This window comes from Salvelinus sp. IW2-2015, unplaced genomic scaffold (assembly GCF_002910315.2).
Source record: "Salvelinus sp. IW2-2015 unplaced genomic scaffold, ASM291031v2 Un_scaffold564, whole genome shotgun sequence".
NCBI lineage: Eukaryota > Metazoa > Chordata > Actinopteri > Salmoniformes > Salmonidae > Salvelinus > Salvelinus sp. IW2-2015.
Genome location: NW_019942576.1, coordinates 605,592 through 623,498, shown reverse-complemented (window position 1 = coordinate 623,498; position 17,907 = coordinate 605,592). Strand labels below are relative to the sequence as shown.

At 40.9% G+C, this 17,907-nt stretch overlaps 1 protein-coding gene across 2 annotated transcripts in view; it reads left to right on the top strand.

Moving 5' to 3' along the window:
* Window positions 1-2,311: 2,311 nt before the first annotated feature.
* The window catches only part of LOC112068573 (GTP-binding protein Rheb), a 30,051-nt gene continuing 14,455 nt past the window's right edge, over window positions 2,312-17,907 (top strand). For both annotated transcript variants that reach the window (XM_024135736.2, XM_024135735.2), the window contains exons 1-4: window positions 2,312-2,545; window positions 10,764-10,835; window positions 12,462-12,529; window positions 12,893-12,975. In XM_024135736.2, coding sequence (XP_023991504.1) covers window positions 2,494-2,545; window positions 10,764-10,835; window positions 12,462-12,529; window positions 12,893-12,975 — 275 coding nt within the window. In that variant the 5' untranslated portion in view covers window positions 2,312-2,493. The remainder of the gene's footprint in view (window positions 2,546-10,763; window positions 10,836-12,461; window positions 12,530-12,892; window positions 12,976-17,907) is intronic.

Genomic DNA, 17,907 nt, shown 5'->3' with positions numbered 1-17,907 from the left:
CAGTGTTACTGTCCCCTCCATCTCCTCTCCTCTCTACTAGACAGTGTTACTGTCCCCTCCATCTCCTCTCCTCTCTACTAGTCAGTGTTACTGTCCCCTCCATCTCCTCTCCTCTCTACTAGTCAGTGTTACTGTCCCCTCCAACCCCTCTCCTCTCCTCTCTACTAGACAGCACTACTGTATTTACCCTCACCCCCCCTCACTCAGAACAGCACCTGAACAGGAGTTCACACTGATGTATTCTATTGCCCATCTGTCACCATCTCCCAACCCTCTCTATTGTTTTAACAAAAAAAGCTCTCCTCTTGCCAGTGACTCCTGTTTATTGCTTTTTTAATGCGCATCGGATGATCTATGTAATTTCTGTTTTTGTGGGTAAATGCGACATAAGCGTAATGTTGATATGTTGGTTTTTAATCCACGTTTTTAATTTCCGTTTTTTTCACAATGTTTGTTAATATGGTGAAGCGGTTTGACATGTATAGCTAAAGTTGAACCGGCATTAAGAAAGAGAAATCTTAAATGTTTARGCTGCCATCGCTTTGGTTGCTATTAGTATCGTCGTGCCGGCAGGAGGGGGAAAAAGCCGTCCTGCAACGTCCACACCAAGCTTTTCGTCAGGTCAACAGATCCAAAGCTTAATTAATTGCGGTCATTATTGTTAATATTGTAAATATTTTAAGTTGGACAGACTATTTATTCATTGAGCGTTTTTGTGAAGCACATTGAGTGACAATCATGTTTTTTTGGGGTCATATTTTTTAAAACTTTCTTTTGACTTTTTTTGCATAATGTTGACCAGATGTATTGTAAGCCTTGTATTTATCTTGTATGGAAGACAAAAACTACTCAAACTTACAAATACATACATATCTATTGATATGTGTTTTTGTGTGTTGTGCAGATTTTATTCTCATCCATTTTTAGCTAGCAGTGGCTAAAGTTTGAAGTGGCTGTTTAAAGAAATCTGATCCATGGATTATAATTCTCCTGGCTCATAGACTACTTTCAGAAATCTGAGCAATGGATTATAGTTCTCCTGGCTCATAGACTACTTTCAGAAATCTGACCATGGATTATAATTCTCCTGGCTCATAGACTACTTCAGAAATCTGAGCCATGGATTATAATTCTCCTGGCTCATAGACTACTTTCAGAAATCTGAGCCATGGATTATAATTCTCCTGGCTCATAGACTACTTTCAGAAATCTGAGCAATGGATTATAGTTCTCCTGGCTCATAGACTACTTTCAGAAATCTGAGCCATGGATTATAATTCTCCTGGCTCATAGGCTACTTTCAGAAATCTGAGCCATGGATTATAGTTTCTCCTGGCTCATAGATTACTCTGAGTACCATGAAAACATTAAATTGTAAAATACCAAAATGATCCTTTAAGGTTGAGCTTTGAGACATGCCATGGAATATGTTGATCTGATTGAATTTTGGTCATAATTGTTAGGTGCTATGAAATTTGCTTGTACATGTTAAGTGCTATGAAATTCAACGTGATTGTGATTGAAATCTATACAGAAGAGTACTAGCAGTGAAGACCATACCCTTTGTACAATGGCATAAATATGAGGCAAGAAACTACGAGACCCAGCATGCAACAGCATGTGATCTCGCCAAATATTTCCTKATTTAACCTCACTCTGCCTGCCTCATTGGGATAATTATAGGAGATTGTCAATAGTCAGTCCTCTCCTCGCTGGTGGCGCTCTACAGTTTCAATGTGACGTTGTATTCTGTAACAGTGAATGGAATCATTGCTATAATATGAAGTGAAGTGTACTGCAAGTATATAAGGCACCACAAGATGGCAGCAGAGACCAGAACCTTTATAAACCCATGCAAGGTGAGATTTATGCGCCCATGTAGTCTCGTCTGTTGCTGACTTTCTGGTAGGAACGGCTTTGTTTCGAATTGCAAATTCATGTCAATAATAAATATGATACCTATATATTTCTAAAAAGGCCAATATGATGTGTACCCACAGAAGGATCTGCACATGTTCGTACTCAGTCAAACCTCGAGATGCATTTAGTTGTGACACTCATAACACATCATGCGCGAGTTACCTTTCTTGACATTTCTATATTATATTCAGAATGAATCGTTTTTACATTACAGAAATTGCTGTCAGTGCCATCATAACGGAATCGATAGTAGATTCTCCAGTCGTTGTAATCTTTAAGAGCCAATGAATTTCGTGCTTCTAAAAACTGTGAATACACGGTATCCAACCGCAGCTCAAGAAGAGGACAGAGACCCTCCTTTCTYCGTAAGCGCAACCAACCAACAGTGGGCATTCATTAATATTTCTTTGGGAGTGAGGTATAGTATACAGATGCGTGACTACTTTTTGCTAAATAGTTGTTTTATTTAAACGAGCTAATTGCAGGTGCAATTCTGGTCATTGTTGTTTTTAACATAGCATTTGAGATCTGTTCCAGTTTTTGATCATTTTGATGTAGTGTCGCTGCTAAAAGATGCCGCAGCCGAAATCCCGAAAAATCGCSGTCCTGGGCTACAGATCCGTCGGTAAGTGGGCGCAATTTAGTCGTTTTCAGTGGTGGCGAGGTCTATTGTGCGGTTTCTATGTAGGCGAGTTCAATGACGATAGCTTCACATACAACTAGCAAGATGTCAACGGCATGCTCATATCGAGCGGCTACTACAACAATGTCCGCTGCCTGGTCAATTGTTGCTGTTGAATCAGCCAGTCAGCTGAATGTCACTCAACTGGAAACCCACGACTCTATAGAGATTTCGTTTAGAACTGTAGCYTAGGCCTACCCCTACTAGCCAGCGCTAGTAGGCCTCCCACTGAAATCGCAATTTAAATGGCAGTCTACAGTTAATTGAATTATGCACAGTACTTTAAGTCATGTTTTATATTTTTTGTTACGTCAATGTTGTTACGCAAGCCACTAACTAGCAAGACGGAGTTCACGCCACAGCAGGAGCGGTCCTGATGCTGGGACTTAATACCCCAGCTAGCACATTTGGTTTCTTAAAATTGTGGAACGAAAGTTTTTTGTTTCCCATTGATTTTGGGAACGAAGCAAATAGTTTCCTGAACAGTAAACATGTTTTGAGAACAAAGTTAACATTTTTGCCTGTTCTGGGGACCTTCATTTTTAGGTTGCATGGAGGTTCTGAGAACGTTTTACTATGGTTCCGTGAAAGTTTTCCTGGGAGCTTTTATTAACGTTCTGAGAATGGAAATCATAGGTTATTTGGAGGTTTTTGAATAACTTTAAAATGTTCACTGAATGTTTCAATAAGACTTTTACTAACACTGCTAACTTAGTCTGTTGAACTCCAAGCACAGGTGGGACAAATGTTCATTAATTTACTTAGGCATTCAAACATGTAATTTTTATTGTAGCACAGCGTCAGTGAGATTCAAACCTATGATCTTCAGTTCTCTATCCATGTAATTAGTCCACTGCGCCACCAGGATGGAGATACCAAGCCATGTTTCTTTTTGTTTTTTTTTAGTCATACAAAGCTGTTCCATTTTATCTATTCAAACACCATATATCAAAGGAAACAAGCACTCATTAAGATCAGGTGTGGCCAATTAGTGGGAACGGCCAACACACTTTACAAGATAGAGAGTTTGGACACTGAAAACGGAACGTTTTTCAATAACATTCGTAGAACGTTCTTTGAACATTACTAATGGTTTCTTGTGTTTTTCATGGAAAGGTTTCTAAATGTTCTGAGAACATGACTTCAAATATAACCGTGAGGAAACCTGGTGGAAACGTTATGCTGTATGGTATTGAAGTATTGAAATTKCCATAGGAGAGCGTTGTTTCTTATCATTCTCTGAACTGTTTGAGAACATTCCTAGAACTTACCAAAATGTTTATTCAATGTAACGTTCTGTTAGTTTTACTTTGCAGAAATCACTCTGCCATTTCCTGATTGCTAGAACTATAATAGMTCGCCTAATTTCAGTTTGTGACAAAATAAGCTAATCATTGAATCACTGTACCATCTAAACTGCTGTCAAATATATTTTCCATAGCCAAAAATATTGTTGTTTGACCTGTTTGAATCTGGTGTTCAAAACCAAAAATAAAGARGCAAAAACCTAAACTTAAGAACGGGAAGCATAGAAATAGCMCACATAATGGATCTACCACTTTTTAGACTTCTTTTCAAGTAGGATGATTGATCTATAACTCACATTTCTATGTGAATTTGGTCAGGTCACCTAAAATGTTACATATTGCCACTTTAAATGAATAAAAAACCAAGAAAATGTATATTATTTTGTCAAGTTCCATAAATGTGCTGAGAATGTTCCAAAGCTAAGGTTCTGAGAACCKTATGTTTCATAAGAGCGTGGTTGTCCTATGGTTATTTTTGCACACAACCTTCCCACAATGTTCTGGGAATGGTGCAGAATAGTMGCTTAGCTTTGGAACATTCTCAGCACATTTATGGAACTTGGCAAAATAATTTAAAAAAAATCTTGTTTTTTATTCATTTAAAGTGGCAATATGTAACTTTTTGGGTGACCTGACCAAATTCACATAGGAATGGGATGTCACAACTCAGGAGAGTACCAGTATTAATGTCAATGTGGTAGCTTTTTATGAAGGAATTTGGCGGTTACCTCATGACTTTTGAATTGACCAAACTCAGTAACATAATCTGATTACTTTTAGTTGCTTCTGAATGACTTTCCCCCTTTTGGGTGCATTAGAAGAAGACAAAAAGGATCCATCAAACACATTTGGTGTGTCATCATAGTGGTCTGACTTGTGTTCACTCATTCAGATGGAACAAACTTACATGTGTGCCTTTTTTCAATGTTGAATTTAATTTCATTGAGTAAACAGAAAGGTGTCAATGTATTTTTTCTGAATTTAAAAGAAGTCCAAGAAGTAATCCTCTAGTTTTTAAAASTAGCCAATCTGTAATCTGATTTGATATTTTTGTTGTTGTTACTGGTAACGTAACTGATTCGTTTGTTTTTGGTAATCAGATTACATGTAATCAGTTACTCCCCAACCTTACTAGTGAAGTGACTAGTGAAGGGAAGAAAACCAGTAAWTGCATGCTGGCCTAATTCAATGATTTACATTTTGGCCTTCCGAGTGGCGCAGCAGTTTACGGAACTGCATTGCAGCGCTAGAGACCCAGGTTCGATCCCAGGCTGTATCACAACAGGCTGTGATCGGGGTTTTGATTAACTTTAAGTTTGGCTTGGATGCATATTTTATGTGGTTMAAAAACTGTCAGCTATAATGACGCTGATAAAGATAATACCTTTACAGGCYGTCCCTAACCGCGCATTCATTCTCTCAAGATGCTGAAATAAATAAATCTGATTTCTCCACTCCTGTTCCCGAGTCAAAATGTACATTTGGTGTATCATTTTACTGCATGAAATGCTTAATTCTGCAGGAGTTAATATTATATTAGACTATGAGGTTTTCGACCTACAGTCAGTGTCCAGATTTCAGCTTGGCTACTATTCCATTTAACCCATCTGAACAGTACAGTTCCCCTGATGTGCCATTTTGAAGTCCCTGTCTTGTGACTGTTACATTTCTGTAGCGCCTCATCCTCTTTTACCACTTTACCAAATCTTTCCCAAACAGGCTTCTGGCCCTCCCTTCTCTTTATTTCGCAGCTTTTCTCTTATTGAATTAAACTCTGAAATTGTSCTTTTTTCCTCAGTGTATCAAAGTTAACTTTTTCTGCCCAAATTCCCAAATGCATTTGGCAGTTGGCTTGTATTTGGCGCGCTACAGTAAGGCCTTATCGCTTAGGCTACGCGCTAACTCCAGATAAAAAATAATGAATGAAAAACCTCAATGTATGTAGCTTATAGATTTTTTTTATTCATTGTTTTCRCTTTATTCAACCCGCGGATATAACCACGGGGACTGCGGGATATGAGTCAACCCGCGCATCACTATTAGACACGTCACCTTGGTATTACCATTAATGTCAGAGGTTGAGCCCTTGACWTGATAGTCTCAAAACTATTTTCAGAACTTGGTCCACAAGGTGCAGTGGATATTTTCCATGCCAGACATGTTTGTATTACMGTCCGGTTTTGGATGTAGACCATATGTCACAGCTTCCAGTCGTTATACCAACCTCGCGGCTTTGGTTCACACAGAACATGGAATAATGTTGTACCGCAAAGCATAGTTAAGCAAACGTTTTAATAATATCTTTCCGCCATTGCCGTACAAATGTACACCACAAGTGTAATGAACTCCCTGTTGCAAAATCATAGCAGTATACTATAGGCCTTTTCATTTAGTTTGGTTCATTCACAAGACAAGTCCAAGAAAATCAAGACCATAGACTACAGTATAAGGATTAAATGTTCAGCCTGTCATTTCCAGTGTTCACATACATTCTAAAGACAATTGATAATGTCCCCATGTTTCTGTCTTCATGTCCTCATAAAACCTTTTTTGCCATATTATTGTACTCCAGCTATTCATCCCYTTTTCTTATTTTATTCTTCAGCCTTCCTACTAGAATATGCTGCACATATTGTACTGTATACTAAAGGCTCAAAAGGYCACCCGCAGTGCGTTACAGCGACTCACACATAGCAAAGCTGTTAATTGGCATGTCTCCAGTCTTTGTAACAGTCATGCTGAATKTTTAAATATGTCCTGTGTTCATAGGCTTTGGCTCGTGCCTCATTAAAGCCAATGAAGAGGAAGGAGAAAATTGGTTTGTACAGTGCCATGGAATACACTACTCCTTCCTGTTTCTCCACACATTGTGTCAGGTCACTGCATAATCTGCAACTCCTGCATCTGGGCATTGTTTTGAGGTCGCATACAATTACAGAGAGAGAACTATGTTCAGATGTTTTTGTCGCAGGGGCTATTTATAGTTCAGAGGATGCCTGTGTCCTCATCAAACTTAAACTGCGGCCAGGTTTGATAACTTGGTTAGAATGATGTACATTCCCTATGCATTTCTAATGTGTCGTCAGCAAACCAAACTGAAAACTGGTGTGAACATTATGTAGGCCAGGGTTCCCCAACTGGTGGGACCTACGGGTGCTTTTATTTCCCCCCCACACACAGTTTTTGAGCAGTGTTTAAAAAAATATATATATATTATTTTGGAAAGTGATTTTAATTTTGGAAATCAAAGTATTCCAACGCATAATAGAGATGTGGTCGTATACAAATAATAATTGATTGGATTATATAGAACTTTTCTACTAACTGAGGTACTCAAAGCGCTTTACATAGTAGGGAGGAACTCACCTCATCCACCATCAATGTGTAGCACCCACCTCAGTGATGCACGGTGACAACTGTTGTGCCCAGAGCGCTCATCACACATCATCTGTCAGGTGGAGAGACCACAGAGAGTGACGACACAGAGTCAGGACACCCGTTTTAGCGTCTCATCTGAAAGACGCCACCCTAAAAAATGGTCCCGCGGCTGAATCTAGTTGTCGATCCCTGATGTAGGTTATTTCCAATGGTGTTCATCAAACCAAGCTGAGAACTTAATTCCTTTTTTGGGGTATCTGTACCTGACTTTGCTATTTATATTTTTGACCATTTTTACCTCACTACATTCCTAAAGGAAATAATGTACCTTTCACTTCATACATTTTCCCTGACACCCAAAAGTACTCGTTACATTTTGAATGTTTAGCAGGACAGGAAAAGTGTCCAATTCACACACTTATCCAAGGAACTTCCCTGGTCATCACTACTGCCTCTGATCTGGTGGACTCACTAAACACAATGCTTTGTAAATTATGTCTGAGCTTTGGAGTGTGCCCCTGGCTAGCCGTAAAAAAAGTTAATGGTGCCATCTGTTTCGTTTAAAGCAACAATATGTAACTTTTTGGGCGAGCCGARCAYATTCACATAGAAATGTGAGTTATAGATCTTTCATTCCCTTTGAAAGCAAGTCTAAGAAGCYGTAGATRTGTTCTATGTGCGCTATTTCTATGCTTCCCTTCTGCAGTTTGGTTTTTACATCTTTTACTTTGGCTTTTGTACACCAGCTTCAAACAGCTGAATAAACATTATTTTTGGATATGGAAAATATGTTTAGATTGTGTAGAAAACCATTGTACAATGACTGCTTGTTTGGTCTCACAAACTGAAATGTAGAGTTTTAGCAACCAGGAAATGGCYGAGCCATTTCTGCATAGTGCATTTTTTATATAAGGAATTTGAAATGATACTTAAGTACAGTTGAAGTTTACTTACACTTAGGTTGGCGTCAACACATTTCTTGTTAACAAACTACAGTTTTAGCAAGTCGGTTAGACATTTACTTTGTGCATGACACAAGTAATTTTTCCAACAATTGTTTACAGACATATTATTTCACTTATAATTCACTGTATCACAATTCCAGTGGGTCAGAAGTTTACATACACTAAGTAGACTGTGCCTTTAAACAGCTTGGAAAATTCCAGAAAATGGTGTCATGGCTTTAGAAGCTTCTGATAGGCTAATTGACATAAATTCAGTCAATTGGAGGTGTACCTGTGGATGTATTTCAAGGCCTYCCTTCAAACTCAGTGCCTCTTTGCTTGACATCATGGGAAAATCAAAAGATTAGCCAAGACCTCAGAAAAAAATGGTAGACCTCCACAAGTCTGGTTCATCCTTGGGAGCAATTTCCAAACGCCTAAAGGTACCACGTTCATCTGTACKAACAATAGTACGCAAGTATAAACACTATGGGATCACGTAGCCATCATACCGTTCAGGAAGGAGATGCGTTCTGTCTTCTAGAGATGAACGTACTTTGGTGGAAAAGTGCAAATCAATCCCAGAACAACAGCAAAGGACCTTGTGAAGATGCTGGAGGAAACGGGTACAAAATTATCTATTTCCACAGTAAAACGAGTCCTATATCGACATAACCTGAAAGGCCGCTCAGCAAGGAAGAAGCAACTGCTCCAAAACCTCCATTAAAAAAAGCCAGATTACAGTTTGCAACTGCACATGGGGACAAAGGTTGTCCTCTGGTCTGATGAAACCACAATAGAACTGTTTGGCCATAATGACCATCGTTATGTCTGGAGGAAAAAGGGGGTGGCTTGCAAGTCGAAGAACACCATCCCAACTGTGAAGCACGGGGGTGGCAGCATCATGTTGTGGGGGTGCTTTGCTGCAGGAGGGACTGGTGCACTTCACAAAATAGATGGCAGGAAAATGTGGATATATTGAAGCAACATCTCAAGACATCAGTCAGAAAGTTAAAGCTTGGTCGCAAATGGGTCTTCCGAATGGACAATGACCTCATGCATACTTCCAAAGCTGTGGCAAAATGGCTCAAGGACAACAAAGTCAAGGTATTGGAGTGGCCATCACAAAGCCCTGACCTCCACCCTATAGAAAATGTGTGGGCAGAACTGAAAAAGTGTGTGCGAGCAAGGAGGCCTACAAACCTGACTCAGTTACACCAGCTTTGTCAGAAATCATTCTCTCTACTATTATTCTGACATTTCACATTCTTAAAATAAAGTGGTGATCCTAACTGACCTAAGACAGGGAGTTTTTACTAGGATTAAATGTCAGGAATTGTGAAAAACTGAGTTTAAATGTATTTAGCTACATTTAGCTACAGAAGTATGTAAACTTCTGACTTCAACTGTATATTTAAAACCAAATACTTTCAGACTTTTACTCAAATAGTATTTTACTGGGTGACTTTTACTGGAGTCATTTTCATGTTAAGGAGTCTTTACTTTTACTCAAGTATGACAATGTGTGTTTATTCCACCACTGATTCTGTGCTTTTTCAATTTGTTTTCCTCAAACCTAAACTGAAACCGTGTTCGACTGGTGTACATTTCCTGCACATTGTGACTATCCTTCGCTGAAAGAGCCCAAAATACTACAAGTGCAATCCACAAAGAATCTGAAAGCATTTCAAACTACGTAGCCTATTTTATATTAACCTCAATCGACTGCATGTGTGTCCCTGGAGTTTCACCACCCGGGGAGACGAGATGGTTCATTTTGGACTGGGAGGTGATCATTCAGCGTTGATGCCAGACTAGTGGAGCGTTGAAAATGGGAGCGAGCTTCTCATTCATTTTGACGCTCCACTCCTCCGGGCTTTTCCCACAGAGCGAGAGAGTTCACGTCTCTCCAACCATGCATCGCAGTACTCCACTCTCCATTGTTATAGCAACAGGCTGCTACATATATATATATATATATATATATAAGGGCTGTATAGGAGGGTTTAGATGGAGTAAGGCCTCTGTAGTGATAGTACTCCAACACTAGTGGGAATATCTAATGATAGTAGTACTGTAATATATCCTGTGTTGTGCTACTGCTCCAGGTTAAACACTGTGTGGTTTGTGAATGCAGCGAGAATCCCTTCTATTGATTTGAAGAGTTCTTTTTATTGACTAAAGTCCACTTTCTGTTTTCTACCTGAGTGAATACCGGAAATGCAGTAATTTTAGGTTGCTATTCTGGCACATCGATATTATGGAATTGTCTAAAAGGCCAGAAAAAGTAGCCTAGTACCAGTTTTACCTGCATTTGAGCTATGCTCTGTTTCTTGAATATTGCCAGTTTTGAAATTAGCCTAATGTGATGGTGAAATAGCATGCATTTTGGCATTTAGCAGAATCGGAACAAACCTTGTGTTCACACAGGGAAGTCAGAGTATTTGGCCTTTCCCTGTAATGCTGATGAATTACAACATCTGATAATCAAAGGACGTCGATCAGCGAAGATTCTCCATTTTCTCTTTGCAGGTAAATCCTCCTTGACAATACAGTTTGTGGAAGGCCAGTTTGTCGACTCGTATGACCCAACCATTGAAAACAGTAAGTGTGTGATGTCATCACCGCTCTCCCTCCAGGTTTCTGAGTTCTGGACACAGACAGGTACATGTCTCTAGGCTCCTCATTCATGGTGAAGTTCACACAACTCTGACTCAGCAGACACTTTATTTATTTATTTGCACTAGAGAAAACAAGAGATAGAGAACAATACAGTTTTTTCTTTTTTTTAACATATATATAAAAAAGGGGGTGTGCAGCTGTGGTTGGAAGCCCAAGGGCTTATATGAAAACCACACCACAAAACAACAATATATAAGTACACACACTATTAGAAAGGGCACCCATGTACACACTTGTTTGCTCACACACACACGCACTCTCTTTCTGTCTCCAATAGGAGCATTTTTATTAGTGGGTTGTGTGGAGGACTCTGTTTCATCGCCACTACAGACTATTTGCATGGAGAGCCAGGGGAGCTTTTCTGATGTTTGTGAATGAACAGTCGTTTTGACAGAAGGTAGTGGTCTACCTCACTCATAGTCTCTCATAGGTAGACAAACCAATAACACACACGCTTCAGTCAGACATACACGCGCGCAATACACATTGTTGGTACGGCATTGCTCTTTGTTAGCACGGAGCGCACAGCTTAAGCTTAATGCATGTTACAGTAGCTTAACACTCCTAGGGTAGACTGTGTGTTCCTGCCTACTGTATCTACGGTGTCTCAAGGCTTGGGGAGCTTCCATCCATGCAGCCTCCAGTGAAAGGAACGTCTAGTTATTTTTAGCCAGCCAGGGCTTATTTTTTTTGTGAATGAAACGCTTGATCGGCCTCAGCTGCTTCTCTAAGCCCAGGAAGGTAGAATGCTTCCCATTTATAAATTGTGCTGGCTTCCATTCTACAAACATGATTCTACTATACTACAGTAGCGATGTGGATTTGGCTGTCTTTCCTGCTAATTCGGTGTGTGTGTGTCGCGCTTAAATAAGCCACTGAAGAAAACCCCCTTAGCTCACCTGTGATCCCAGCCCACCGGTCACCACAGAACCACCACCTCCTGTGATGAGGCACAAGGGTGGATATGGGTTTTCACCTCCACTCACCTTGGAGAAGAAAGCGGTGTACATGTGGTCTTGTCCATGAGCTCGGAGGGAGTAGCCTCTGTCTGTTGGGCAGTCGGCAGGCAGTTCAGTTCCAGTCATCCAGAGTAACAGCCCAATCAGAATGTGTCTCAGTCCTGCCTGTTCTAGTTGATTTAAACACGTCACTTCCACTGTGTTATGATCTCAGCACCACATCAACACGTTGCCCTACTTGTCTCTCTGCTTCACCATGATTTGTCATGGGCTCATCAAAGCGATGTGGAGAAATGGCCTTCTGAATTGTAATGAATGAGACGTTCTTTGTGTCTCTATTTGTCTTGCTAATTCTATCTCAGTCCCAAAAATGTTCTATGTTCTTTTAGAATACCTCTGACAGAACTGTAGGTCTGTAGAATCACTTAGGAACTATAAGGCTGCATTTACACAAACTCTTTTGCCAATAATTGGGGTGCCTATCTGATTGGTCAAAAGACCAATTMGTGACCAAAAGATCAGAATGACTGCCAGTGTAAACACAGCTTTAGTACTTCATTTGTCTTCCTTTCTCTCTCTCTCTCCTCAGCGTTTACAAAGATGATCACAGTGAATGGTCAGGAGTACCACCTGCAGTTGGTGGACACAGCTGGGCAGGTGTGTCCCTCTTACCAGTGGAGAGACTACTCACACATCAGAATGTTGTGGTCAGACTGCCAGTGGGTCACTCTGTGAGAGCCAACATAAATTATTTTTAATACCAGGGGCAGTGTAGACTGGACCAGGGGCAGTGTAGACTGGACCAGGGGCAGTGTAGACTGGACCAGGGGCAGTGTAGACTGGACCAGGGGCAGTGTAGACTGGACCAGGTGTAGATTAGATCTCAATTGACATCCTTATTCAGCCTCATTCCACATACAGTAGCTACATTTCCTCATTTTTCCCATCGTAGAGTAGACATTCTATCTCTCTCTGATGTTTGATGAATCCTTCCACAAAAGGCCTCTTTCTCTCTGGCAGGATGAATACTCCATTTTCCCACAGACCTACTCCATAGACATCAACGGATACATTTTGGTGTATTCTGTCACGTCAAATAAAAGGTAGGTAAGCTCCGCCCTCTCCTTCATACTGCTGCTAAAGCTTCGTTGCTTATCCCTGAGTGATCTCGTCGCTGAAGGTTTCTTTGAATCTATCTGGTAGATCTCCCCTCTCTCTCTTTCTCTCTCGTAAAAGGCATGAATAAACCATTGCAGCTATTATTATTCAAAGTGAGCTCGAACACCTGCCAAATCAATGCGTTCTCAATGAAAATCTCATTATTTTGTGCCTCTGCTAGTTTGAAATTAAAGATCTAGTCACGTTTGAAAGGGAAGACGTGAAGTAGGTTATTTTGGTGAATATTAAATTACAAATAGTACCTCTGATCTTTCACATTTCTATCTGTATGCTATTATATGGAACAGGGCTTCTGTATGTTGCAGTATTAGAGGTAGCTGAAATATATGAATCAGAGATGGTCGTTTCTAGTGCGTGTGGGGTGTGTTTTCTACCTTGCCTCCATATCAGCTGGAGATTAAATCAAATCATTCCATCCAGCTCTCCTCCCTTGCCTCTTCTCTCTTAACCTCACCATCTCTCCCCTCACTGGCTTCCTCTCCATCCTACTCTCTTTCATCACTCCATCCATCTCTCAATTACACACTCACTGTCTTTCTCTCTCTGTCATATATAAGGGCTGTATAGGAGGGTTTAGATGGAGTAAGGCCTCTGTAGTGATAGTACTCCAACACTAGTGGGAATATCTATGATAGTAGTACTGTAATATATCCTGTGTGTTGTGCTACTGCTCCAGGTTAACACTGTGTGGTTTGTGAATGCAGCGAGAGTTCTTTTTATTGACTAAAGTCCACTTCCTGTTTTCTACCTGAGTGAATACCGGAAATGCAGTAATTTTAGGTTGCTATTCTGGCACATCGATATTATGGAATTGTCTAAAAGGCCAGAAATCATAGCCTAGTACCAGTTTTACCTGCATTTGAGCTATGCTCTGTTTCTTGAATATTGCCAGTTTTGAAATTAGCCTAATGTGATGGTGAAATAGCATGCATTGTGTTTTCTAAGATATAGCCAGGCTCAGCATTTTGGCATTTAGCAGAATCTGAGCAAACCATGTGTTCACACAAGGAAGTCCGAGTACTACAGTAGCGATACTACACTCGCTCGCGCTCTCTCTGTCTCTCTCTCTCTGCCGCTCCGTCTCTCTCTCTCTCTGCCGCTCCGTCTCTCTCTCTCTGCCGCTCCGTCTCTCTCTCTCTCTCTGCCGCTCCGTCTCTCTCTCTCTCTGCCGCTCCGTCTCTCTCTCTCTGCCGCTCCGTCTCTCTCAATCTCTGCCGCTCCGTGTCTCTCTCTCTCTCTCTCTGCCGCTCCGTCTCTCTCTCTCTCTCTCTCTCTCTCTCTCTCTGCCGCTCGCGTGTCTCTCTCTCTCTCTCTGCCGCTCCGTGTCTCTCTCTTCTCTCCTCTCTCTCCTCTCTGCCGCTCCGTGTCTCTCTCTCTCTCTGCGCTCCGTGTCGCTCTCTCTCTCTGCCGCCCCGTGTCGCTCTCTCTCTCTCTGCGCCCGTGTCGCTCTCTCCTCTCCTGCCGCCCCGTGTCCGCTCTCTCTTCTCTTGTCGCTCTCGCTCTCTCTGCCACGTGTCGCTCTCTCTCTCTGCCGCCCCGTGTCGCTCTCTCTCTCTCGCGCGCCCGTGTCGCTCTTCTCTCTCTCTGCCGCCCCGTGTCGCTCTCTGATGTTAGTTTAAGTATAGCCAATTGGAATTTGTGGCCTCTGTCTCTTTCTTTCTCTCAATTCAATTTGCTTTATTGGTATGACGTAACAATGTACATATTGCCAAAGCTTACTTTGGATATTTACAATATGAAATAATGAGAATCAAAATTGTCAACGGGACAACAGTAACAACAATACCAAGGGTCAAAATAGCCATTACATTGAACAATAACATTAAACATACAGTAGAGGACATGTGCAGGTTTGATTGGTCTGTCAGACACTGTCCCTCAACTTATGGCAGGCAGCAATGTAGTGCTCTGCCAAACCCACAGCTCTCTGCGTCCTCCCCCAACAGGACGGGTAGCCTACTCTCATCATAGAGGTCTTTGAAAACCTTGAATAAGGGTTTCACATTTGGGGAAATGACACTCTAATTGTTTTATATTTTTGACATTTTGTCAGGAAATGCAGCTCCGTCTCAGGTTCTTCTGTTGTGCAGTGGTTGCACAGCTTTCCTCTACAAGGAGCCAGGTTTTCCTGTGTCTACCCTTCTCAATGGCAAGGCTGTGCTCACTGAGCCTGTACTTTGTCAAGGTTTTTCTAAGGTTTTGATCAGTAACCATGGTCAAATAGTTAGCCACGGTGTACTATCGATTTTAGGGCCAGATAGCACTGAATTTTGCATTGTTTGTGCTTGTGTTTCCCAATAAGCAATATAGTTTTGTTTTGACTGTGTTGTAATTTGGTTTATTCTGATTGATTGGACGTTCTGGTCCTGAGGCTTCAGTGTGTTAGTAGAACAGGTTTGTGAACTCAGCCCCAGGACCAGCTGCATGAGGGGACTCTTTTCTTTGCTCAGCGCTTGGCATTGCAGGGCTTGGTAATGATATGAGAGGGGGTCACTGTATTTTAGATGTTTCCAAAACATAATTGCTCTTTTTTGAGTTTTTGTTATTAGTGGATATTGGCCTAATTCTGCCCTGCYTGCATTGTTTGTAGTTTTCCTCTGGACATGTAGGAGAATCTTACAGAACTCTGCATGCAGGGTTTCAACGGGGTGTTTGTGTGGACCCCACACCTCGCTGCCATAAAGTGCAATTGGTTCAATTACATATTCAATTAGTTTTAGCCAAATTTGAATAGTTATTTCAATTTGAATTAGCTTTTTAATGGCGTAGAATGCCCTGCGTGCTTTCTCTCTGTTCATTCACTGCCTCATTAAGGTGTCCAGTTGAGCTTCTTTTTAAACCTAAGTAATTGTAGTGTGTGCAGTACTCTATATATTTTGTACCAATTGAGAACTTTGACCTAATTCCCTYAGATCTGGATCTTCTCTGGAAAATCATTATTTTTGTCTTTTTGGGGTTTACTGCCAGGGCCCAGGTCTGGCAGTACTGCTCTAGCATGTCCAGGCTCTGCGCTGTGGGTGACAGCAGGCATAGGTCATCTGCAAAGAGTAGGCARTTATCCTCTGAATTGTGGAGACTAACACCAGGGGCTGAGGATTTTTCTAGAATAGTTGCCAATTCGTTGATGTAAATATTGAAGAGTGCAGGGCTCAGATTGCAACCCCGACGAAGGCCCCGCCCCTGGTTAAAGAATTCTGTTATATTCTTGCCAATTTTAATGCTGCACGTATTGCCAGACTACATTGATTTAATTATGTTTTACCCCCTACACCACTTTCAATAACTTTGTAGAACAGGACTGTATGCCAAATAGAATCAAATGCTTTTTGGAAGTTGATAAAGCAAGCATATATTTTGGTATTATTTTGGTGGACATGTTTATCTATCAGGGTGTGTAAAGGTGTAAATATGATCAGTCGTGCGATGTTTTGGTATAAATCCAATTTGGCTTTTACTCAAGACATTGTGCTTATTAAGGAAGATTAGAACTCTTACATTTATAATACTACAGAAAACCTTCCCCAGTTACTGTTCACACAAATGTGTCTGTAATTGTTAGGGTCAAATTTGTCTCTGTTCTTAAAGATTGGGGTTATGAGTCCTTGATTCCAGATGTCAGGGAAATAACCTACACTCAGGATCAAATTAAAACAGTTTTTAATATAGCAATTGAAATTTTGCACTAGTGAGTTTGAGCATCTCGTTTAGGATGTCATCAGGTCCGCATGCTTTTTTTAAATTTGAGAGCCTGAAGTTTCTTATAGAGCTCCTGGTCAGTAATTGGGGAGCCAATGGATTTTGATTGTCTTTTATAGCTTTTTCTAATCCATTCAACTTCTCATTAATTTGGCATTGTTCTGCGTTTGTGTCAATTGAACGGTGTTGTAGAGTTTTTAAAATGTGTTGTTCCATATGTCACCATTTTGTATGCTAATTCCTCTTGTTTTGATTTTTTCAATTTTGCCATGAAGTTGTTTGTGTTTATGGACTCCTCAATTAGTGTCAGCTGCTTGCTGTTGTACTGTGCTTTTTAGTTCTGAGTGTACGTTTAGAGTTTTAAAGTCTCACAGTAATGAAGGCGTAATTCACCATTATTTGGGTCTCTGTGCTTAAAAWAAAAAAATGTCTSTCTCTCTCTGTCTGTCGGCTTCTCACTCACCYTTAATACGAGAATGAAAAAGTACAGAAGCTCTCCTGACTGCAGAGAGTTGACCAAAATTAAAGTTTTATTTTACCAGGAAAAGCCCATTAAGACCCAGTCTCTTTTTCAAGGGCTTCCTGATAACTACTGCTGCATTTTCTCTCCTGTAATGCCTCCATACATTTCCAGACAATCATTTCAACAGGATTTATACTGTAGCAAATGATTTGTCCTGTGTAAGACTATTGTACTGGATGTGTGTGTGTGCCCCAGAGACTTATGTAAGATGCCATGGGAGCGGGCCTAGGGAGACTTTCCCTGGAGAAATGTGTTCCTAACCCCATCCCGTCATGTCTTCCTACTGGCCAGTTAATGATGTCAAATTTCGTTAATGTCCCCATTGATTTACATGCAATTCTACTGACCAGATTGGGACTCAACGTTCGTCATTATATATTGAGTCTCAAACCCTGCGTCAGGTCTAGCTCACCCTRTGCCGGGTTTTTAAAAACAGATGCATCTGGTTTTCAGAGGAAATGGAACGAGAGCCTGTGACTCGACMTCCCCTTTTTGGACGTTAACAAGGCGACTCTCCATCTTAACTCCTCCTCCACATTTACTGGATTGGTTCAACAGTGCAGATGAGAACCTCCCCCTCTTCTTTTTCTCCTCAGGACCAGAAAGAAAGATGAGACACGAAGGCATTTATTATACG